General features: G+C 43.2%; 1 protein-coding gene across 5 annotated transcripts in view; it reads right to left on the minus strand.

Annotated features, from left to right (window-relative positions):
- Positions 1-20,962, minus strand: part of DDX20 (DEAD-box helicase 20) — a 29,960-nt gene extending 8,998 nt beyond the window's left edge. For 4 of the 5 annotated variants that reach the window (XM_083172794.1, XM_083172793.1, XM_083172791.1 and 1 more), the window contains exons 1-11: positions 20,836-20,962; positions 15,240-15,442; positions 11,365-11,459; positions 11,111-11,279; positions 8,097-8,211; positions 7,865-8,007; positions 7,619-7,757; positions 5,665-5,723; positions 5,170-5,252; positions 3,167-3,272; positions 2,735-2,836 (exon numbers count right to left, since the gene is read on the minus strand). In XM_083172794.1, coding sequence (XP_083028920.1) covers positions 2,735-2,836; positions 3,167-3,272; positions 5,170-5,252; positions 5,665-5,723; positions 7,619-7,757; positions 7,865-8,007; positions 8,097-8,211; positions 11,111-11,279; positions 11,365-11,459; positions 15,240-15,442; positions 20,836-20,891 — 1,270 coding nt within the window. In that variant the 5' untranslated portion in view covers positions 20,892-20,962. Of the gene's footprint in view, positions 1-2,734; positions 2,837-3,166; positions 3,273-5,169; positions 5,253-5,664; positions 5,724-7,618; positions 7,758-7,864; positions 8,008-8,096; positions 8,212-11,110; positions 11,280-11,364; positions 11,460-15,239; positions 15,443-20,789 lie in introns of all 5 variants that reach the window. The other variant, XM_083172796.1, reaches the window with a different exon arrangement.
- Between the last annotated feature and the right edge of the window lie 3,336 nt (positions 20,963-24,298).

Here is a 24,298-nt window from a genome sequence, read left to right on the forward strand (position 1 = left end):
TCCCATGCTAAGCCCAACATTCATTCCATGATTATTCATTTAACAATTAACCACTTCGGTGGTAGGCCCGGCAATTTCCTGGGCTCAGCCGCATTGCAGGAGCAGGTTCTCCCAGAAAATGGCATGCCACCGATACGGTGGTGTGAGCCAGTGGTGAATCTGGCTGTGCATCACCTCTAGTGTGACCCCCCCCCCCCCTGCTACCCACCTCCGCTCCGGCCAGTCGTACGCTGGATCGCCAGCGCTCGGGAAAGTTGGGGGCTGCTTGGCAGTTTGGGCGCCTGAGCCGCCCTGAACCTCCCAGATGGGCCTGTCTGGTCACTGCGAATGGTGGCAGGGGCAGTGGCAGGGAAGGTGCCCCAAGGGAGTCTGGCCTTGCCGGACGGGGTAGCCCCTAGAGGTGGTGCGCCAGTGGTGCCCCGAACCAAAGCCAGCAGCTGCTACAGGGGGACAGGGGCTACTGCAGAAGGCAATGGCTGCCCTTCAGTCGTGAGTATTTCTGGTACGTTTGTCTTGCCCCAGAAAAAAACACCACTCAAGGGGTTAACAATATAGGGGGGTATTTAATGTGTGACGATATTTCCGACAGTCGGAAATATCGGCACACATCTACTCACATGTGACTTTGACGAATCCGCTGCTGTTTATGTCAAAATACACACGATTTTGACAATACAATATATTCCTACTGTCTGAATGGTGATGTCCTGAAAGCCGGAAACAATATTAATTACCCCCAATAGCGGTTTAAAAGGACCATGTATTTAAAAACAGAAACATATCCACTACAGCTCTATATGTAAGTAACAACTATTCTGGTCTTTGAAAGAAAGTTTAGCGGACCATACTCTGCACAATTTTTGTACAAACTAGGCAACTATATGACTGGTTGAATGATTATCTTTCAGTGTATGGTACTAGATTAACAGTAACAGTGCTGAATTTTTCTTCCCTGAATTATAGTACTGAAACTGTGTTTTAAATCACCAGTTAACAATACTGCACACACATATAACTGCTATTAAAGGGTTGGGTTTTTCACACCAATTCAATGCTGGTTTCATACTGACTATTTCAGATTATAAACAAATTGGTATATTCACTGATGCATTGGGTGTTAAGATACAGTCATTTCAAAATATTAGTCTTATAAGTACACTGGTTTGGAAGTTTTATATTTCTAAAGCTACAATTTTTTTAACAACAAAATTGATATTAAACTTTAACTATTAACCTAATTTGCATTTGCAGCTCATCTTATCTAAAGGCACATACACAAAGGGCATTTTTGCACAGTGTGTATGCTGACAGATGATGGTGAAAACGCTGGGCTGAAAAATGCTTACTGTATATGCACTGAACGGTTTTTGCCAGTTTTAGCGATTTTCCCCAGGGTGGACGGCTTTCCATAGCAGGATGCTCCACCGCTCATCTGCTGGTAATACCAGGCGATTATGCGGGAGAGCACATCGGCGCTCACCATTGTCCCGTACACACTGTGCCGCTTTCGTGCTGAGAGTCGCCCAGTGTGTATGTTCTTTAAGCCAGTTGGGAAAGATCTCATTTGAATCCTCTTTTTATGGGCACCCAGATATAGAAATGTCATATCACATTAATCATCACAGTCGCCTTGTGCATCCTAGTCACAAAGCCTTGCAAACATTCAATTTTGCCCAAAAAACAAACAAAAAAAGATGCTCAATGCTAGAAGAATCTCTAGCGACTTGGCAAGCAAAGAGGCAGAATGGTGTGACTTCAGCATAGATTTACAGAGGTAGCAATGTACAATGTTACATGGCATGCTGGGCTGCACATAACTCCTACGGCATTAATGGAGCAATAGCTATGAATAGTTTCAGCCTGGTGCTCCATGCAGCTAGCCACATTGCAGCAAAGATGGGCATGGCTAAATTTTCTTGGGATGCCGGCATTGGTATTCTGATCACCAGCATCCTCATCCGTATGTACCCCATCTGTACAAAAAAACCTCCCTACACCCCCCCAGGACTGCCTGCCCTTAGTCCCATTTACCACCAGCGGTACTCCAACTTTTTTCTTACTTCTACCCTCAGCTCTACCACAACTGCTGTTCACCCTTACCCCCTCTACAAGTTACTAGCTGCCCCCAGCATTGCCCAAGCTTCCACCTGATCCCTGCACTGTTCCATCTGCTATCTGCCCTCCATAATATGTAATATTGGAGAAGGACCTCAAAGTGACTGGGACTCACAACTTTTTTTCACCCAGCAAAAACATTGAATTTATAAACCAAATTTAATTACAATCTTAAACGGTCAGTTTGAAAACCGCGTTGATTAGTGTGGAACACAGGTGACAGATTAGCAATCAGAAAACACTACAGACCTAAAAATTGGATATAATAATATCAAAAGGAATATAATAAAATAGAGCAGCAATGACCAACTTGTGGCTATCCAGCATGCATTGCCAGTTTTAGCATTCTCTAATAGCAAAACTGTTGCAAGGCATGCTGGGACTTGTAGTTTCACAACAGCCGGAGGGCCACAGGTTTGCCAGGCCTGGAATAGAGCATATGGGAAATAGATGGAAATACATCATGACAAGCAATAACATTCGATAGCTGAATATAAATGTGCACTTGCTAAATGAAAACAAATCTATTTTGTGTTTTCTATTCTTCAGACATGTGACTCGTAGACCATAATATAAAAAATAGTATTTTAAACCACAAAGACAACATGATCCGTGTTACCAGGTAGGGGAAGCAGGCGGAGGTTGCATTTTTGAGCTATTAACATCATCAAGTTCTCCTCTTCTCCTCGACAGCAGTAAGAGACAGACAGACCATAGGTTCCTGTAGGAGCATAAAAGCTTTAGAGACAGCCTGCAGTGCTTGCTGTACAGATAAAAAGTCTCCAGCAGTAATATAACAAGTTACACGTAAAAAGGATGGAGTAAAACAGTATGTTGCGTTCAAGTAAATGAAGTGAAACAAAACAATTCAAAGAAACTGCATTTCTTGACCTAAAGGTGTTACAGGATACAGACATACTCCAAGGGGAGGTAATAAATAAGTTGCGAAACAAGTCACTGTGACAAGCACTTACATGGACCATTGCATCCATAAAGCATATACACAATACTAAAGGACAAAGCTAAACATCAAATGTTTTTTCTTGATTACCAAAACGTCCAGCTCGTCCAATCCGGTGCATATAAGTCTCCCAGTCGTGTGGCACATCCAGGTTTATAACCAAATTGACTTTCTCAGCATCTATTCCACGAGATGTCTTTAATATAACAAAGAAAATGTAACATACTTTAATGTACAAATAACAATAAATAAAACAAATAATAAATATTAAACAATACATTTAAAAAACATGGCTTTAAAGGTATACACGGTCCGTTTAACCTTGTGCATGCAATACAATCCGATGCGATGTGTAGCTAGTACAAAAAGTATGTGCAGCACATACTTTTTGTACCGTTCTATGTGATGCGCGGGAGCGCGCATCGCATAGTACAGAATGGAGCCGGTCCAGAACGGACTGTGTATGGGCTCCTTAAGGGTTATGTATACAGATTCACAGGACAGTCTATTAAACAATCAAAGATAGTGGATGACTGATCTGCTTTGGAAGTAGGACTACATACATTATTCACCTTGGTTGTATTTTTATATTACAGAAAGTGGTATGTAGACAAGCACAAATAAAAAAAAAAAGTGATGTCTCAAATGTGTCTTCTAAAATGACAGCTTTTAGTAACGGTTACTAAAAAATATGGCGCAGCTCGTGCGCCCCTGGCGAGAGCCGGCCGCTGGCGATAGAATCGCTAGCCCCTGCAAGAAAGAGGCCGGCTCCATCTGTAGTAGAAATTCGATTTACATTACACGCGAAGGCGCATTTGGTTCGAATCTGCATCGAATGTAGAAAAATCATTTGATGCCCATTTGATTTTCTATTCGATTTTGCTTCTATAAACAAAATCGAGTAAAAAAAATAGTGCATCTCTCACCCTCTATAAGTACCAAAGGATAACAAGAGTAAGGTAATCCTATAACACAAGCTTCAGTACCACTGCTATAGAAATTTGTTGTCAAACTAATAAAGGTGGCCATTATACCATGAAAACGAGATGCAGTATACTTAAATAAGGAACAGGGATACAGTAGTATCACATAACAAAACCAGGGAAAATGCCCTGAACTGTGAATCTGACTCTAAATATCTTAACCCAATACTGAATTATTCAGAGTTTTCAATAACTCCCAACAACCAAAATATAAATGACATACTGCATCACTTTTTCTAATACACGCTAATAGGGAAAACCATACTCGGGTATTTTATCAACTAATGTATCGTAATAAAGAGAAATGCAGATTTTGATGCACAGCCCATAAACCTTTAGAATACCAGGGTGGTTCAATCAGTAAGGTAACAAGACCTCTCAGTGTTCTCTATTTCACTCTAATTTCCTGCCAGGCCAGAGCAGGTAGACCACTGCTTCCGATCATGGCCATTACACTGCGCCTTATGTCAGTCATACTATCCCATTATTAGTTGTAAGATGGAAAGTGTAATCAGATTTCTGCATCTGAAGTTCACATCAGCAGCTGACAAGTCACAAAAAACTGCCAGTTTTGGACATGCATGGCCGGACAGATCCATATTCATCTTGAACATCTGTCGTGCTGTTATTAAAAGCAGTGCACAAACCCAAACATGTTTCCATAATATAACGTTATTGCTGCACACCTGAGAACATTACACACGTGAGGACTTGTTACCTTACTTCTTGAACAACCCTCGTTTTATTGCCAGAACTGCAATTATAAATGTTATCCCTTTCAGTGCCATCATTGCTGTGAGATCCTCAAAATATCCACACAAAAAAAAAAGCATCGCTCACAGCGACTGTTCTTTTAGTATAGATAAATACAAAAATACAGCCAAGTCAATTAATTGAAGTTTAGTTAAACAATGCAGCCAAAAAAAAAAAAGTCGCTGTGAGCGATGCTGGCATTTTTAGCAGATATTTCGAGGATCTCTCACAGCAACATTGGCCCTCAAAGGGGTTAAACCCAAAAAATAATAGGTGGATGGAAGGTGCAATTGTGGTGAAAATGTCAACTGTGAACTAAGCTAGTTCACTGTTATGAGTTCACTTTAAGCAACTTACAAGATCAGTTGAAATGAGCACACGACAGTGGTATTGCTTCAGTTTGGCCATGGCATCCAGTCTTTGGTTTTGGTTCATACCACCTATGGGGAGACACAATGGTCAGTGTATACTCCATGCAGCTATGACATATAGATGAGCCACAGCAATAGGTATGAAGGCTCAACGGTAAAAAATATTTATCCTCTACAACAGGCCTGGCCAAACTGACTCTTCAGCTGTGAACTACATACACATCCTGCAACGCACTGACACAGATTTAGAATTCCCTTATACATGTAACAAAACTGTGACATGTTAAAGAGTCTTTACAACACCGGGAAAGCATCAGGTTGGCCAGGCCTGTTCTACAGGGATTTCAGCAGCTCTACTTCCCACACACTCTGATCAACTATCCCATAGGAAGAGACTGTTCATGCCAATATGACACATGCTCATATTGATATACAATATTATATTAAAAAAAGCACAGGATGATCGTTCACACTTACTTACCAGATATGCATACAGCTGGGAAACCTTTAGTTGTAAGAACATCAGCCAGATGTTGAGCCCTACAAAAATACAAGTATAAACATCCTGAGGGTAGGCAACTATAGGTTATTTACATTCATACACAACTCAGTCGCAGCTGAAGGGGAATAACTGGGAGTCTTGTACATATATGAAGTTCAGCAAGGTCATGTCAATGCGAACTCATGGGGCAGCTCTCTCACAAGTGTGTACAGCTGTAGACAGATATAGGCATTGCATTCTATGTATGCAATACAAAAGCAATTATGTCCGACTTGCGTTTAATTCGGCATCAGATTTATTGTTTAAAACGGCCACTAAATTGTCAAAATTAGTGTCAGGTTTCATCAAAACACAAGTGGATTCGTTGATCCACCTGTTTTTCGACTATTAGAATCTTTCAGACAGTCAGAAAAAATGGACCTGACATTGAAGATTAAATGTAAATTTGACCTAATCTTGTCAAAAACTGGCAATATTTCCGCCTACCGGAATATTAGGTGAGATTTTTCTCATTCAATATTTTGAAATAAATAAATAATTTCAACTCCCAAATTCTTTGGAAATTGTTAGAATTTAGCTCACTTGTTTGTGTGTTCTCATTTTTAGTCAATGACAGCTGTAACTTGCACACACAGGGCACTGTACTATTTAGTTTAACAAAAAATGCTTATGGTTATCCATGCAGATGTGTCCTCATACATTTTTGCTGCAGTCACGCCAAACAGCCCCTTCTGGAATTCCATGTCACTTTATAATCTTCTAGCATTGTGAGTCTTTACTGAAAATGTGTCACAATGCGACTATAAAGCACAAGGAAATGGTGCTGTTAAATCACATACATGACACTTGTGTATGCGTGTGACTCGGTCTCTGAATCTGTATACAAAATGCTACAATATAGCAGCCAAAGCTTTTTTCTAATAAATACTGTTATGCTTCAAATCCAGACTCAGTCACACAAAATATACATGTGGCATATCAAAGTAATTAGCACAGTATCACCTGTCCTTGTCACATTGCATATAAGAGATTTTCAGGGGGGGAAATAAAGACGCCTAACGTTAGCACTGCATGGCATATTGAAGCTAGATGTGTGAGGACATATCTATCTATAGATATAGAGAAATATCTATCTATAGATAGATATCAAGCCATACACATACACACACCTCCAAACGTGCTGCATCTGCAACCACTCTCCTACAGGCACAAACTACATATGCGCCCATCCTATTTACATCTCTAACTTGTTTGGATTCTTCTGTCCTGCTGCTTATTTATTAACCCTCTGAGTGAATTTGTCAAAACGGGTGTAAAAATTGCCACGCAAACATTTTTACACATCATAAATGACCTGCAATGTTTATCTTATATAGGAAATATAATCTTTTTTTTTTTATACATTTTTATTTGAATTTATATAAGAAATGTGAGCGATGCTGGCATTGTTTGCCGATATTCTGCACATCTCACAGAGATATTGACATATATTGTATTTTGCACTTCTTTTACAGAGTTGTGGGCATTTTTAACTGATATTTTGCGCATCTCTCACAGATGTTGGCACTCAAAGGGTTAATACTGTTTCAGCAATGGTTAGAAATTGTGTTGCAAATGTTCTACTATATTTCTTGTTTTTGTTTACATACTGTACTTTCTAAGAGGCCTAATAAGGCCAATAACTCAACATATAGGCTTTAAGTTGCTGTTATAATTTGAATATACATCTAGTTTTAAATGCATCCTGTAATCAGTGTCAGAGAATGTCACTTCTATACTGAAGCTGAGATCTAAACCAAATTCACTACAAGGAAATGTCAAAAGAACATCAAATGCAACAACTGCAAACTTCAAAGGACTTCTTAAATGTCTGGAAACTATGAACAGAAAACGGAGTTTAGAAGTGTTATTAGCCCAGAGAGAACATAACTACCTGCTGTGAAGGTTAGAGAATACCAAAGCTTGGTTAAATGGAACTCTGCTAAACAGCTCCTGTAAATGCTGCACCTTCTCTTCAAAAATCTTGTGTGGGAGAGCGTGTGAATTGACCACCCTGTAATACTGCTTCAACCCTGTGTCAAAATAAAAAAGACAAACATTACACCCAATACATTGGAGAGATTGTTACACTTTGTACCAAGGTTTTCTGCATGGTGCATATTCAGTCCATAATACATACCAATGAGACTTGGATCGTTTACATTCAACCTGACAAATGTTGGCTCACGCATGTATTTTGTCAGAGCTTTGGCTAAGGATTCTGGGTAGGTGGCTGAAACAGCTAGCATTTGTTTGTTGGCCGGAAGAGATGAATAAATCCAGCTATTAAAACGCCCAAAAAATAATAATATATGAAAGGTCACATCCTCAATCTAATTAGAAATACATTAATTATCTTTACCAATCCGTACTTAATTTGGTCCTGGAAGCTTCCTTCTTCTAAGAGTTTGTCAGCTTCATCAAGGATGAAAAGACGAATGCTGGCTGAGTTAAGGTAGCCAATTTCTATTAATTGCTTTATTCGGCCTACAATGGGGAAAACAAAGTAAATATTGTTAATATTTTCATGTTAGGTCCAACTGGAAATGGAGCCTGGCAAGTTAAATCATAGACGTTTTTTTTTTTTAACACATAATTAAAAGCAGATTGTTAAATAATCCAGCAATGATTTCCCAGCCATCACTGAATGCGTTCCAAATACCTGAATCTCATAATGAAGCAATAAAAAAAAAAAAAAAAAAAAGAATTGCATTGAACAGTGAACGTCGGAGCCGTTTGCTCATCAGAACCTGACTAGCAATTACTGAACGCCCATTACATCTTAGTCTAAACATGTTAAACGATTTTCTTTACTTGATTTTATTATGGAGCAATAATATTACTTTACTAGGTATAGTAAGCAAGTCAAGGGAGTCAAGAATCATTATGCCATCCACATCTGTGACAATCAATCATAAGTAGATGTCCAAATAATATTAGCAGATAATCTGGTGAGTTTAGAGGGAAATGTATTCATTCAAAATTAGAGCTGTGCAGGCTCTGATTTACTTTGATATACACTGATTTCAAAGCAGGATATTATTGGCGATCAACAACTTTCATGTGATTTGGGATAGCCAATAAGATCCTGCTTTGAAATCAGAGTAAATCAGAACCTGCACATCTCTATTCAAAATGGACGGTCATGAACCAAATAGAAATATGCTAGTGCCATGATGTGAAAGAGCATAACTGCATTGGTTTTATCATAGGACTCAAGTCATTTATACACTTTGCTGCAAATTGAAATGTTGCTAAATACTGTACGGAAAGGGGCATACGCACGATGAAATGTGTGCAAACCTTTTCTGCTAAGCGATCTAGGGTGGGAGATTTCCCTTGAACTTCCATGTGTCTAGATTGCCTTATGCACACATGCAATACCGATGCCGGAATCCCGACCGCCGCAATGCCGACAAGGGGAAGCCGTGGATCGCCCCCCCTTGTGGGCTCGCTGTGCTCACCATGCAGCGGGCCCGGTGCCTCGCTACCGGCACACTATTTTATTCTCCCTCTATGGGTGTCGTGGACACCCATAAAGGGACATTCCGACGCCGGGATTTTGACCGCATCCCCATAAGAGGTCTCACTGACATCGCTAGCATGCTGTCACTGACACTCCTATTGACTCTTCTCCAAACACGCTACCTCACCTATGATGCACCATCATAGCGCCCCCAGCTGAAGGAGAGCATCTCTGTCAGCTCCAGTTCTCCTTTTCCTAGGTAGTGAGGTGTCTCTCTGCTGGTTACATTGGTTCTCCCTAACTGCTTACCCTGGGATAATGACTGTGGAAGAAAATGGTGAGCAACTATCACAGGACCATCCATACCGGGAAACCCATATTCCTAGCTATAAAAACCAACTATATCAACATTAAACACTGAAAAAATTAGTCACTGTTGCCATTATGTTAGTGGTCAGTGGCAGCTGGTACCCCCTGGGATGCAGCTCAGACCACACATAGCATGGAGGTTTTTTTTTTTAAACATATAAAAATACCTTTATGCTAGTAGACAGGAGTCTGGGGATAAGCTTATATAGAAGAGCTAAAGTCACGGGTGGTGTTGCTTCTGCAGCTGTAAAAAAACAGCAGCACTGCTAATACCTGTGGTCATGTAACACATGTTACATGTACTGTAACAAGAAAAGCATGTTTACACATTGTATTCAGCACTTCCCATGCCATGTTATAGATGTGTTCTCTTATATCAAGCCTCAAGACACCATGAAGCAGAAGCCTGGTGTGAGTGAGCTGACAGGCCAAGTGTACCTACCACTAGTGTCAGGTATCTTTTTTTCGACGAAAACGCCATGTGATGTGGACATACCATACAGATTAAATTGATATGCAGCACTTGTATATCGGTGTGCAACTGAATCTGTATATAAAACAGAATGGAACGTGACATGGAAAACGCCAGTGTAGCTTCATCATCACACTTCACATACAGATTGAGGGGAAAATTCACTAAGATGAAAGTTCTATTTCACATGAGATGTTGCTATAGGCAACCAATCAGCATCTAATTATTTCTTTAGCACATTCTAGAAGATAATAGACAGGATCTGATTGGTTGCTAATAGCAACATCCCATGTGAAATAGAACTCCCATCTAAGTAAATTTCCTCCTGAGACCCAGCCACACAGATATACAAGTGTTGTATATCACATTAACCAGCATTGTGTTCTTGTGCGTCCTTGCTGCATCATGTTGGGAGTAAGTAGCAGTAGGAGGACCAGACATCCCTGCTAGTGGTGGTCATGAACGGCTCATCAAGAGATCAGAGAACCCAGTAGTGTACAGTCAGTGCCCACATTTGTAGTTATGTTATGCAGTTATGTTGAAGGTTTTGGACTATAAGGTTATGGACTATAGAGCAGGCATGTCCAAACTATGGCAATCCATCTGTTGTGAAACTACAAATCCCATCATGCCATTCCAATTGTTATTTGGGAATGCTAAAACTATAGCATGATGGGACTTGTAGTTTCTTAACAGCTGGATGGCGAGGATTCCCCAGAACTGTGAGGTTTAGACGATAATGCAATGAGCCAGCTGCATATAGCCGCACCGTTTTGACTGCCACCTTCGCCGTTTCCACCTCGCTTTTTTTAGAAAAAGCGAGGTGGAAACGGCGAGTGCAGAAGGTGGGTTGAATACTGAGTGCAGGTTATTACGCCAAGAAATAGGCACTGCTCGCCTGTTTGGCATTGAATATACCCCATAGTATGAATTCAGACCCAAGATCAAAACCATACAAAATACAAGAAGTAACAAAGTAAGCAAGGGAAACACTGTATAGTAGATCTATATTTGCTGGACTCAAATAAAGAATCATTTAGGAAACACAGAAAAATTATTACAGGCTTAACAAGAATTACCAGGTGAGCCAACGGCTATGTGACACTTCTTCAGCCTAGCTTTGTCCTGTGGCAATGGTGTCCCTCCTATGAAAACATGACACTCCAGACCTTCCATGCGGCTCCCTATGGATATAATGACTGAATGGATCTGAACTGCAATCTCTCTTGTGGGAGCCAACACCAAGATCTAAAAAGAAAAAAACTATTTAGTTGCCTATTAAAAAAAAAAAATTATAATACTTAGGAGAACACAACCCACATGTAGACTATACCTGTGTTGCAGTGTTTTCCAGAACCAAAGAATCTAATGCCACTGTAGAGAAAACGCATGTTTTCCCTGTTCCAGACTTCGCTTGCACTATTAAGTCTGAAATAACAATGAAAGCAAAAGTTTAGAGGAGTGCAAGCACTGTCCATGATGAATGAGAGAAGTACACTATTTTTTAATACGCGTGAACAACATGTAAAAACATAACCTAGTGGCCAATGCTCTTTAGATATAAATGTTAATAAAGCCAGTAAATATTAGAATATTTGGTCATATTTTGTTATGATGAGGTCAGATTAACAACTGAGACAATATAAGATGCTAGATTGGCAATGAAGAGCAACCTTTTTAGATATGAAGCATAAAGGTTTCTGTGTTAACTTGCGCTTCTGCAGCAGCTATGCTACAATGGAAGATGAACATATATTAAGGTGGTATGTAACAGTTTTCTGGAAAATGTGTTTCTTTTCTGTTATAGGATGAAGGAGTCATCATCATAATGATAAGGTTTTAAATGTTTATCTATTTACTGATACATTTATAAATAAAAATGCTTTGTTCGATTCAAGTTATAATAATTTATCTAATAACTGTAACATTACGCCTTTATTGTTTCTCCAATTACTTATCCAATTCATTGCAGACAGCTGACACAGCTAGAACAACACTGTTCCCTACTGGTGTCAAATCTACCAAGAAATGCTCTGTATTTGTAAACTTCTCAAACTGGATGCAGTGACGGATTAAGAACGGGTGAAATGTGCACAGTATACACGGGCCCCTGAGTCCCACACCGCACCCATGATGAAGGCTGCAGCACTATTTTTCCAGAGTTCTGCACATGCAGAGTAGAGCCTGAGCCCTCTTGTGCTCAGACTACTGCGCTGTGCACTAGTGCTGCACTGCGACAGTGGCCAAGAGGGAGGAGGGGCTGAATGGAGGAGGCTACACACAGGCCATCTCCTCTCTTAACCCTTTGAGTGCCAACCTTGCTGTGAGCAATGCTCAAAATATCTGCCAAAAATGTTGGCATCACTCTCGGTGATTGTTCTTTTAATTTAAATAAATACATTGCAGCCAAGTCAATTAAATGAAGTTTAGTTAAATATTGCACCCAAAAAAAGAACAGTCCCTGTGAGCGGCGCTGGCATTTTTAATGGATATTTTGAGAATCTTTCACAGCAACGTTGACACTCAAAGGGTTAATAAAAAGGTTTTGCTTGGCAATTTTCACACCTATTTTGACAAATTCCATTGGCACTCCAAAGGCCCAAGCACCTCTGACGTCCATTTACATTGCCATGTGCACTTATGCAGCTTAACGGTCTGCCTAGCACATGGTAAGCCTAATAATAGGCATAATAATGCCTGTGACCTGGAGCTGCCCCTGCAGATAAATAACATCCAACTTAATGGGCTGAGCTACTGGAAAAAACTGAAGAAGCACTGTTAAGTACCACCGCTTACTTATTTCTCATCTTTTTAGCTTTTTGCTCAATGCAGTCTAATGGTGCGTACACACTGAAAGATTTGTCAAAAGATCTGGGGGTTCCCGACGGATTGAAACGACCAATCACTCAAATCGTTCCGTGTGTATGAACAATATATCTGACGATGCGGGTACCGGACGGTCGTTGGTGCAGAGAGATCAGCAACCAATCATTAGCGATGTGTACCAATCGTTTCATGTGTATGCACAATGAACGATTTGTTAAGGCTGATTGACTGGCTCCCTCTCCCTCCGCCATCATTAACGATCAATCGTTTACTCAACGAGTTCAGAAGAAATTGTTAAAGACATTGAATCGTTGCCCTAATCTATACGTGTGTATGCACCTTAAACCTCTTGTATTTTTGAAAGATGCAAACAAACAATTATTTTATTGTATTAATTTTGATTTTATGTATCAATTTTACTTTACAAGGTCTCAGAATGTCATTATTTCTACACATACTAACCACTATAAATGTTGTTACTTTTATTTACTGCAAGATCCAAGATTTTTGTTCAGATACTGCGACTTTTCCAAGGGGAGAATTCTCAACCGTTCCCCCTTGAACTGCCTGGGCAGCATCGCATGCAACAAATCCCATTCACCGCTGTGGGATCAGCTGGATCCTTAGTGCAGCAGTGACGATCTCTGGCTCCAATCCGATGCGCATGGGACCACAGAATGGATCACAATAGGAGGTTACACACATGCAATTTGGGCCCTTTTCATCCGATTGCTCAGCCCAATATCTCAGAATTGTATGAAAAAGGCACAAATTGCACTAGTGAATGGGGGGCCTTAATACTTTCTTTGCTGGCGAGTGTTTTCTCACTTCTGTGATATTTGATATTTACCATCATGTCATTTCTATACAGGCCCGTAAACATTATATTTTTTTATTCCCAGAAGATCTTAGATTTTTTAAAACAGACCATTAGTTTTTTTTGCTGCTTATTGCAATGCAAATATAATCTACCCAAAATGCCCCAAAAAGTTTTATTGAAAATACAATAAAGCAAATAAAGTATTTATTTTATAAATATAAGTATGTCTATGTGGTTCCTGGTTTGAATGCATCCACCTTTCCAATACAGCAGGACACAGTATGTTTTTATTCTAAAGTCTGCAATAGGACATTTTCACGATGTTAAACGCATACTGCACCATATGTAGCAGTAATATGGCAGCCCAACAGGCAACCAATCTTTCTAATAAAAAAAAAAAAGGAAGACTACCATATGAAATGAGGGGAAATATCATCTGAAAGAGGGACGGACTTACTTCAAAGATGGGTGCCTTGTCACAGTACAGATGAAATGGGACACAAAATATGCTCTCCCCTCCATCAACAGAAAAGGTCCATAATAGTTACAGTCTTGTGATTATCAAGGGGCATACCAGTTGAAGGTTTCCTTTCTTTGAAATGTGTTTGCCCTTGTATTAATTGAAGCTATTAATATTGAACTTACTTAGTTGTCTGCAGTGTAGGGGAATACAGTCTGGTGGGCACACAGTTTGAAAGATAACACTATGGTCTATCAAATAAGAGTATAGCCATTTCCTAGATAGCGGTTTGGGGGACATGTGGGACTTTCAGTCAATGACCTAGACCTCTTCCCTTGTATTATTTCAAGCTGTGGTGCTGCGGTATGGATGACGGGTGGACCTTGCTCTCCACATCTGATGCATATGCGGGTAACTATTCCCACTAATCATGTGGGCTAATGGAGCTGATTAGGACTATTCTCTCTCCCCCCAACTCAGAGGGGTCAAAACTAAGGGCCTGATTCAGTCCCAATTGCTGGGCTGCGAATGTTCAGAGCATTAGGTAAACACTGGCCCGTCAGTCTCCCACAATGCAGCTGTGCACACTGGGGGAAAACCATTCACAATCAATCGCCCTTTTTGCAGCCGTGACATACTCAGACCTCCAATCAATATAGGGAGATGGAGGCCGCTGCCAGCGTCAGCCTCCCCACGCCCAGCCCCCTCTGCGGTTTTAGGCAGCGCTCTCAGAAAAAACCAGGGTGCCGCCTACAAACACCCCCAGCAATAAATCACCTTGCGAACAGCCAATGATGGCTATCCATTGCTGGCTTTACTCGCACGGACATTGTGCATGTGCGGCCCTTTGATAATCGCACGGGCTGAGAATTCGCAGCTGACTGAATGGGTCTGAATCAGGCCCTATGGGTGGGAAGTAACGTCGCCTGTGTTCGGCCGTGGCATGGGATGTTGGCCAAACTCTGACATTTTTTTAAAGCGGCAATCATATTACAAGAAAGTGTACCTTCATCAATTCAATTGTCTCCTGGCGGTTTCAAATGATCTTTTTAAGACTTTTTAACACTGTTATTTAAGTCACTCTTTCTCTGCTTTCACTCACCCAAACCACACCTTCCAAGTGGTATGGCCTTGCTCTGTATTGGAGAAGGCTTGTTGAATCCTGCTGCCTTTAACCCTTCGAGAACAGGCTGTGACAGAAGCAGTGAGCTAAAGTCAGAAGTCTCCCCAGGGCCTTGCAGGACATCTCCAGTGCGAGGCCGAGAGGCCAATGCATGTGCAGCCATGTTTCCTGTCACTATTGAGCTGCAAAGAAATAACCAACTTAATTCATTTCCGCAGTACTGAACTCAAAATATCAGATATACTGTAATAATAGCCTAAAACCCATTCAGAAGAAAAAGCAAAGTCAAGTGAATAGGTGTAATGTCAAATGAAACAAAACATGGTAATATGTGCAATTAACAAAGACACAGTGAAGACACAGGACAAGAGCTGAAACAAATAAAAAGAGTGGAAGAGTATAAGGGGGTTATTTGATGTCTGTTTTTCATGGAAAAATGGCGAAACAGATGTATTTGCAGTCCATCTATTCAATGTTTTTCCTTTTTTTTTTCAATTTTTGAAAACAATAGAAAAATCAGAATAAATGTGGATCCGCAAATCCACGTCATTTTCCGCATAAATTGCCACTAACTTGAAAATTTAGCACCCAATTTCACGGATGCAGATTCGGCTTTTCAAAGAGCCAGCTCTGCATGTTGCGAATCCTGGCGATTTCCCTGGCAAAAAACGGCCGGGATAGAATAGTCCAATCCCCTTATTTCTGAAAATTGGAAATAAGGGGAAACATTAAATAACCTCTTTGGAGTTTAATTATCCTCTGGATAATTACACTTCATTCTGGGAAAGAAACAGTCATAGTTGGATATTAATCTTTATGACTTGTAGACTGGCATCTTTTTTTATTACAATTTTATTGAATAAGAATTTTGAATATAACAAAAAGAGTCAGATGGAACGATAAAAGTGTAATGCTTACAGTCACTTTAGGGAGTGCAATATGTGTTTACACAAAGAACACAAGAAGAATTGTAATATTGGTCATGAATATGATGGAAAATGCAACTGTTTAGCAATAAAGGATAACAAAAATAGTAAACGTACTTCACTGTTGCAATTATTAAAAGAATTGCTATGGATAGAATGGTAGTAGCACTAGTAATACTATATACTTAGGGTTATTGCCATTGGTGAACACAAGTAGAATAATATTGTGACATACAAATCCGCTAATGACTCCTTGATATATAAAATAACACATAATAAAAAGGTACTTGTGTAGTTTCACGGCGCCACCGCGCGCACAGTCTCTCATGAAACTTGGCAGCTTGCCAGACTCTGTGTTTACTGTCCGGGTGCCGCTCTAGATGTAATGTACGTTATCAGCATAGCGCTGGCAGCAGCAGCGCGCGCTGACAGGTCATTGTGGTACTTGTAGTTCCACAGTGGACACCCCGGCACACCGCTAATGAACGGGGCTTCTAAACTAGACACCCCAGCACAACGCTATCAATGGGGGTGTCCCAAATGTAGACGCTAAAATTTAGACGCTTTAGCGTCTAAATTTACACTCCCTGCAAACTGCTAAGAAGGGGGCATCTAAATTTAGACGCTAAAGCGTATAGATTTAGTAGGGTGTAGGGGTACATAGGGGTGCACTGTGCAAAACACTATTAAACCTTTTCACATTGACACTAGTCGACGTAACAGCTGTCGACCTTGTTAATTCCACTATCCACGCCAACCCGAAGCATTGCGAACGCAGCGAGCCCCGCGAGGGCACGCGGCACGCGTCTGAGCGACCTTTTCATACCCCCACTATCCACATCGGCGTGGAGTTGATTTTATAAAGTGTGGCGACCGCAGAGAGACACCGAGCCTGAAGCGTGGCGAGCGCAGCGATCCCCGCGAGGGGACGCGCATAACTTCACAGGTATACGCGTCCGCTTACCACGATTCGGGCTCGGTGGCTCGCTGCGCTCGGCACACTTTATAAGATCAACTCCATGCCAACACGGATAGTGGGGGTATGAAAAGGTCAGTCGGACACGTACCGCGTCCGCTCGCCACGCTTCGGGGTGGCGTGGATAGTGGAATTAACAAGGTTGACAGCTGTTACTTCGACTAGTGTCATTGTGAACAGGTTTAATAGTGTTTTGCACAGTGCACCCCCCTATGTACCCCTACACCCAACTAAAGTCAGATGCTTTAGCGTCTAACTTTAGATGCCCCCTTCTTAGCGGTTTGCAGGAAGTCTAGATTTAGACGCTTTAGCGTCTAAATTTAGATGCCCCCTTCTTAGCGGTTTGCAGGGAGTGTAAATTTAGACGCTAAAGCATCTAAATTTTAGCGTCTACATTTGGGACACCCCCTTTGATAGAGGTGTGCCGGGGTGTCTAGTTTAGAAGCCCCGTTCGTTATGGGTGTGCCCACTGTGGAACTACAAGTACCACAATGACCTGTCAGCGCTGGGCAGTGTGCGTTGCTGCTGCCAGTGCTATGCTGATAACGTACATCACATCTAGAGCGGCACACGCACAGTAAACACAGAGTCTGGCAAGCTGCCAAGTTTCATGAGAAACTGTGCGCGCGGTGGCGCTGTGAAACTACACAAGTACCAATAAAAATAGTTAAAAGGAGGAGGAGGGGGGGGGGTGTGAATGCAGAAACATAAATAAACCATACAGACAATATATTATTATTGAAGACAGCATAGTAAGTCAGTCGAAATCCAGCACCTCCGGCAATACATGCACCTAATCAGAGAGGAGGGCATTTTTTTTTTATCCGAAAGGGCAAAATTTTATACCTGATGTATTGCTACAGCTACCTTCAAATTAAAAATATGTCCTCCTCACTGATTAGGTGCTGGCTGCAAGAAGAACACCAGTTTTCTTCAAACCATTACCCTTGTGATCTTAATTTCTTACTAAATAATACCTAGTAGATCCAAAGGAGGAAATGCATTTAATTGGCTTTTACACAATCTGCCGTTTGTGTCAACTTTAACTATTGCAAAAGCTAAGTACCACAGGTCCTGCTGCAATACATCATGTGTAAAATGTTATTCTCCAAAATGTAAGTATGCCCTCCTCACTTATTAGCAACACCCTGCATCTGTAGGTAACTCCATAGGTGTAAATTTACTAATGGGGCCCATACACTTGTGCGATCGGATGCAATGCCCTATCGCATCTTATAATGCCCAAGTGCTTTATTCCAGCACCCGATGTCGCCATCTGTGATGCCACATTGGGTGCTGAAAGAGAACTGACGGTGTAGTGCAGCGATGTGCAGGAGTGCTGGTGGGTGGCGGGGGCAGGGCAAGCGACAGGGGGGGTCAAAGGGGACACTTGTACTGGGCCCGACCAGTTGAGGGGCCCCAAGGATTTGAGAGACTCAGGGTCTGTAAGCATGAATGCCTAATCACCTGTCTGGCTACCCATACTAATGAGTTTAGTGACATCACGCAACACACCAAACCATACAACACACAATGCTGTGCCCTCCCATCTGCCATTCCATATTATATTGCATTGTAAATATTAATCTGTTTATTTCTAATATTAAAAAAAATTACATTTAATATGCAATGTAATAACAATCCGCATTTGGTGTTGGGGGGGCCCCCAGAGATATCAGTGTTCTGGGCCCCAAGATTTCTGTTGCCGGCCTTGGGCGGGGGTCAGTGGTGGTGGCAGAATTTGAAAAAACTAATTAAAACACTGGGCGGCCCTCTGATTGGCTGAGAGCGCTCTCAGCCAATCAGAGGGATACCCAATGTTTTAAATATTTTTTATTTCAAACTCTGGCACACCACTGTCTGTTGCCAGCGCTCCTGCCACCAGCTCCGGCGATAAATACGATAAATATTATGTGCAGCACATAATATCTATCGGAACAACATTCAGCCAGCTGGCCCGTGTATCACGTTGGGTGACCCATTCGACGTGCATACAATCCTTCAATTTATCGCACAGATGCAGTTGAAATTGAAGGATTGGATGCAATATCACCTAGTGTTCCCGCTAGGCTGTTTTAGCGGGGCGCTGCGCCCTGCCCGATTTTTAATGGGCAAAATGCGCCCTGCCCCTCTAGCAGCGCCCCGCTAAATCAGCCTGTAGTCTGTCCCGCCGGAGTGCCCGGGCCGTCGCATCGCTGAAGGGGGCTTGCCCGGCCATGGCTACGTCCCGGCAGCTCAGTGACGTAGTCATGGCCGGGCAAGCCCCCTTCAGCGATGCGGCAGCCCGGGCACGCCCCCCGTAGTGACGCGGCGGCCCGGGCACGCCCCCCGTAGTGACGCGGCGGCCCGGGCACGCCCCCCGTAGTGACGCGGTGGCCCGGGCACGCCCCCCGTAGTGACGTCGGCGGCCCGGGCACGCCCCCCGTACTGACGTCGGCGGCCCGGGCACGCCCCCCCGTACTGACGTCGGCGTGCCCGGTCCGCCCCTCCAGTGCCCTGCCTAATTTCGTTCCTAGAAGGAACACTAATCACCCTAGTGTATGGGCACCATAAGAAGGGAGATCTAATTAAGATGGGATGCTGCCCATAGCAACTAATCAGATTCTACTAATTTATTTAGCATCTTCTAGACTATTATAGATAGAATCTGATTGGTTGCTATGGGCAACATCCCATATTCAATAGAACTCCCATCATAGTAAATTTACCTCTAGTACTTTTATCACTGAAATGTCCTAAAGAACCCACTGCCAGTCTGGTGCTGTGCACTTTTTTATAGTGAAGGGGATGTACTTTCATCTCAAGCACCAACAGGGATAGACATCACACAAGCACCTAACACAGGGGGTCTATTTAAAATCAGAACTGCCCTTTTTAGAGGAGGCACATAACTGATAATAGTATTTATAGATTTTGTATAGCCTAGACAGACCTCATAGTTCAGGTATGCCCTGCAGAGGAGAAAATGCGTATTTTACATATTTTATTGGCCAGAGAAGGTGAGGTGTCAGAGGAACAAGTAGCGAAAAGCACTGCGAAAGACAGTACGGAGAGAACTGTTTCCCCACGCTGTCCATCCCTAACCCAATTACTGTCACAGCTCTGCCCCCACCCCTCTGATAAGTCGGAGTCCCACAGGCATCATCCCCCTGGCTCCCATGGACCAGCGACTGGTCCTCCTCTACTAGCACTGTCCAGTCTCCCTCACAGTGTGAGCCATTTTGTGTGCAGACCAAGGACATAGGACAGCCCTTCAGAAATTATTAAGCACAGGCACACTGATAGATGCACACTGGGGGGAATTGTACAAAACATTGGAAACAGAAAGTGGAGAAATGTAAACAACCAAACAGAGCACCTGCCATTGTGCACTGTGACATAGCAGCTAAAGGAGCCTGTAGGCTGCTACTTTATCTCTCCAAGTTTAGCTCCATCTCCTCTTGAGAAATGAGTAAGTGGTATGATAGCTATGGTAGGCTTCCCCAGGAGCAGATGAGCGCTCCACAAGGGGGGCACATAGGACACACGGAGCCGGTGCACTGCCCGCCTTATGCACAGCACAGGTAAATGACACTGAGGGATTACGGCTGGCAGTAGTGTAGCGAGAAACGTCGGACAGGACATTACCCGGGATAATGCCCATCACCACCGCTATTCTCCATCTGCCGCTTACCCCAACCGTGGCTCCGCCTCTTCCTGACGCAGTCTGGAGCCGCCGCCGCACTGCATGCTGGGCTCTGTCGCACTGTCGACTCCGAGCCTATGGGGCGTGGCCTGCTACGAGGCAGCACAAGTCCGGAAGGCGGGGCCTGTCACATATACACTGTATGACTGTACACTCACTGTCACTGGCTGTCATGTGTGGGATGATGATGTCTACTAGAGAGACTCGATGGCTACTGGATGACTGGTCTGGGTCTGGGAGCAGCAGCATGTGTTGTGGCCGGGCAGGTGTGATAGTTCTCCACCGCCTGACTGCTGGGGTTAGCAGCTGGGAGGGGGGGCAGAGCAGGCGTTTGTGTGTATTCGGATGTGTAAGTAAGCACACACAGCGGGTAGATGTATGAAGCAGTAATAAGGGAGACGTGATAAAGTGCCTGGTACTAAGGGACAGTTAGGAGCTGATTAGGCAGCGATAAAGTACCAGGCACTTTTTGACTTCTCCCATATCGCTGCTTCATACATCTACCCCCACAGTATGATGCTTTGCTAGATCTCACATTGGACTGCCAAGGGCTCTTGGATAAACGTATTATAGCATTATTTGTGTGGACCAGCTTTGCTACGCTTATGAATCAAATTGAAATGGATCCAAGTTACATCAGCATTTATTAATGCACCTGCTTTCGGGGGGTTTTTATGATTTTTTTTTTTTAAACCGACTTGTTCATACTTTACCACCCCAGTGGACATAGAGGGAGAATATAGTAGCGTGCCACGGTCAGCAACATGCCCGAAGCATGGCTATGCCCCTATATATGTTGACCACAGGGTGATAAAGTTTATTTGGTATCCCCCCCCACACACACACACACACACACTTGATCCCACTTGACAGAGTGGACAGATAAATCTTTGTGTGTGTGTACCCTCACTGCTTAGCTTCCAAGACAAGATTTGGTTTGGCTGCAGGCATGATGATAGCTTTTTAAGACATACTGGTCATTTGAAGAAACAAAGGAGGTGTGAGAGCCAGGGCCGTGACTAGCACCAGCAGTGCCTAGGCCAAAGCGCATCTGCACTGTGGGCGCATCCACTGGTACACACCTAGTCTGCAGCACTGTTAAATGCCAGGTAGGAGAGGCACTCTCCCTGCTTTGCATCCTGTTGCTGCTCAGCTACTGTAGAAGGAGAACCGGTGCCCAGGAGCAGAGGACTGGCAGGGACAGGCATTTTTTTAGCTAAAGGCCCATTATGCCCTTAATCAGGCCCTCGCTGTGACATCATCGCTACCCATTCCCAGGCTTGCAGAGAGCCAGATTTGCTGCCATGTCATCAGGTCTAAACAGGCTCAGGGGGCGCAGGCACAGGAGGGAAAAGTTACCGGTGTAGGGATCTGTGCGCTTCTATCTATGTTAGGGACATTGAAGGGAACCTTTAGTGCAGTGCAGTATTGGCTATGGGCAAATGTTTGTTTGCGTCTGAATACCCTGGTTTCATTTACTGATTTAGAGGGTTTTTTTTTTTTTTTTGCACCCTCCCATATTAAATAAAGGGACAGCGCACACTGAAGGCATGCGCCGCAAATAAAGGATGTGGTATCATAAGGAAGGGACATGGCTGCACAATAATACCACCAATTCAATTAGCGCAATCTTATTCACATTACAATGTACATAGTGCCTCTGATTCACATTACACCAGATAGTAGTATCCCTTATTCATGAAGCCCAATGTAGTGCTCCTTATGCACTCAATGACCACATAAGTAGTTCCCCTCAAACATAACATCTACTGTGTTGCCACTGTGGGGGGTTGGCATCCGGACGCTGGACAGATAGAGAGTGGGACAGCAATATGCTGGGCAGTGAAAGGGGAAACAGATGCTGGGCAGACAGAGGATGGAGAGTGACAGATGCTAGGCAAAGGGGGAGTGGCAGATGCTGGACAGACAGAGGGTGGCAGATGCTGGACAGAGAGAGAGGGCAGATGTTGGGCACAGAGAAGGGTCCGGTGCTGGGAACAGTGAAGGAGCAGATGCTGGGCAAGGACAGGGAGGATAGATGCTGGGCACAGAGAAGGAGGCAGATGCTGGGCCGAGAGAGGGGGCAGATGCTGGGCAGAGAGGGGGGACAGATGCTGGGCAGAGAGGGGGAACAGATGCTGGGCAGAGAGGGGGGGTAAAGATGCTTGGCATATAGAGGGGTAGATACTGGCAGACAACATTAGAACTCATGACTCAAGTTCAGAACATTGGTCCCCCTGGGGCTAGCAGTTTTACTATGCATGTAAAACTATTCTATCCATTAGAAATAGTATCCTATGCCAAGCAAAGAGAGGCCGCAAGGGTAAACATGTTAATGTTCTAAGCAAGTTTAAGTATGTTCCTGAAGCAATTTAGTTATGGTAATCCAAAGTGTCCCATGTTTTGAACTTGAACCAGCCCTTACATGGGAAGCGGTTAGCATCTCGTTGGAAGCAATGCCGGCAGTCACAATAACGATGCCAGCATCCCCACCATCGGTCATCTTCCTCTCACATATCAAGTAATTTAATGAACATAATTTAAAAATCATTACCTCCCTCAATATAATAGAAACATTAGCAATAATCCCTTCACTGCCCATAATGACTACCTCCCCCCCCCCATAACCTTTCCCCTTATATTTATTAACTGTCCATTTACCCCTCCCTTTACAACTTGCCTGTTGCTGGGTCACAATTTGGCTCTGGTCTGTACCCCAGATCGATCCATGCCATGTGGAAGTCACAGGCAGGCTTAGGGGTGGAGTCACTAAGGAGGAGGCGGCACCAGAGCAAGGAGGAGGCAGCACCATTGGAGGAGGAGGCCCAGAGTCCCTAAGATGGGGGCAGGGAGAGCCTAGGATACCCCTACAGTGTTGCAGCAAGCCCCGCTGGAAGCACAGAGGCGAGAAGGCACTATACATAATATGCATAAACCTGGGGCTTGCATTCCATGGAGCAGAGGAAGTGATGTGCAGCCTTTCACCTGACCGCACATCACTCCTCCTATACAGCGGCGCTGCTCTGTCATGTTTGGGGAAGGAGGGCTGATCTGCCTCTGTTTTGATACCTCTACATGTACCCCTCCACTGCCGGTGCCGTTGCCAGTCATACACTGTGACATGTACAACGGCAGCACCACACATCACTGTGGATATCAGCTGAGTTGCAGAGCTGGGAGAGAGCTTATTCAGCCCAGTGCCTCCCTGCTTTGCAGGCTCTGCTGAGCAGATAGCACCGGCCGTGGTAGTACGATTGATTGTCGTATTATTAACATAGAAATGTTCTGTTGGTAAGTACTATATTCCAATAAGGTTTTTAATACAAAACCCACATATATATGTAAAGCTGCCCATGGTATCACATGCAGCCTTGCATGCAATACCTCAGCAACTGCCCGAGGCACAATACATTGCATGTGGTCCTTTAGCAATCGATGTATCTTATGTGAC

The sequence above is a fragment of the Crinia signifera genome, chromosome 2, assembly GCF_055691185.1.
Source record: "Crinia signifera chromosome 2, ASM5569118v1, whole genome shotgun sequence".
In the NCBI taxonomy this organism is placed as follows: Eukaryota; Metazoa; Chordata; class Amphibia; order Anura; family Myobatrachidae; genus Crinia; species Crinia signifera.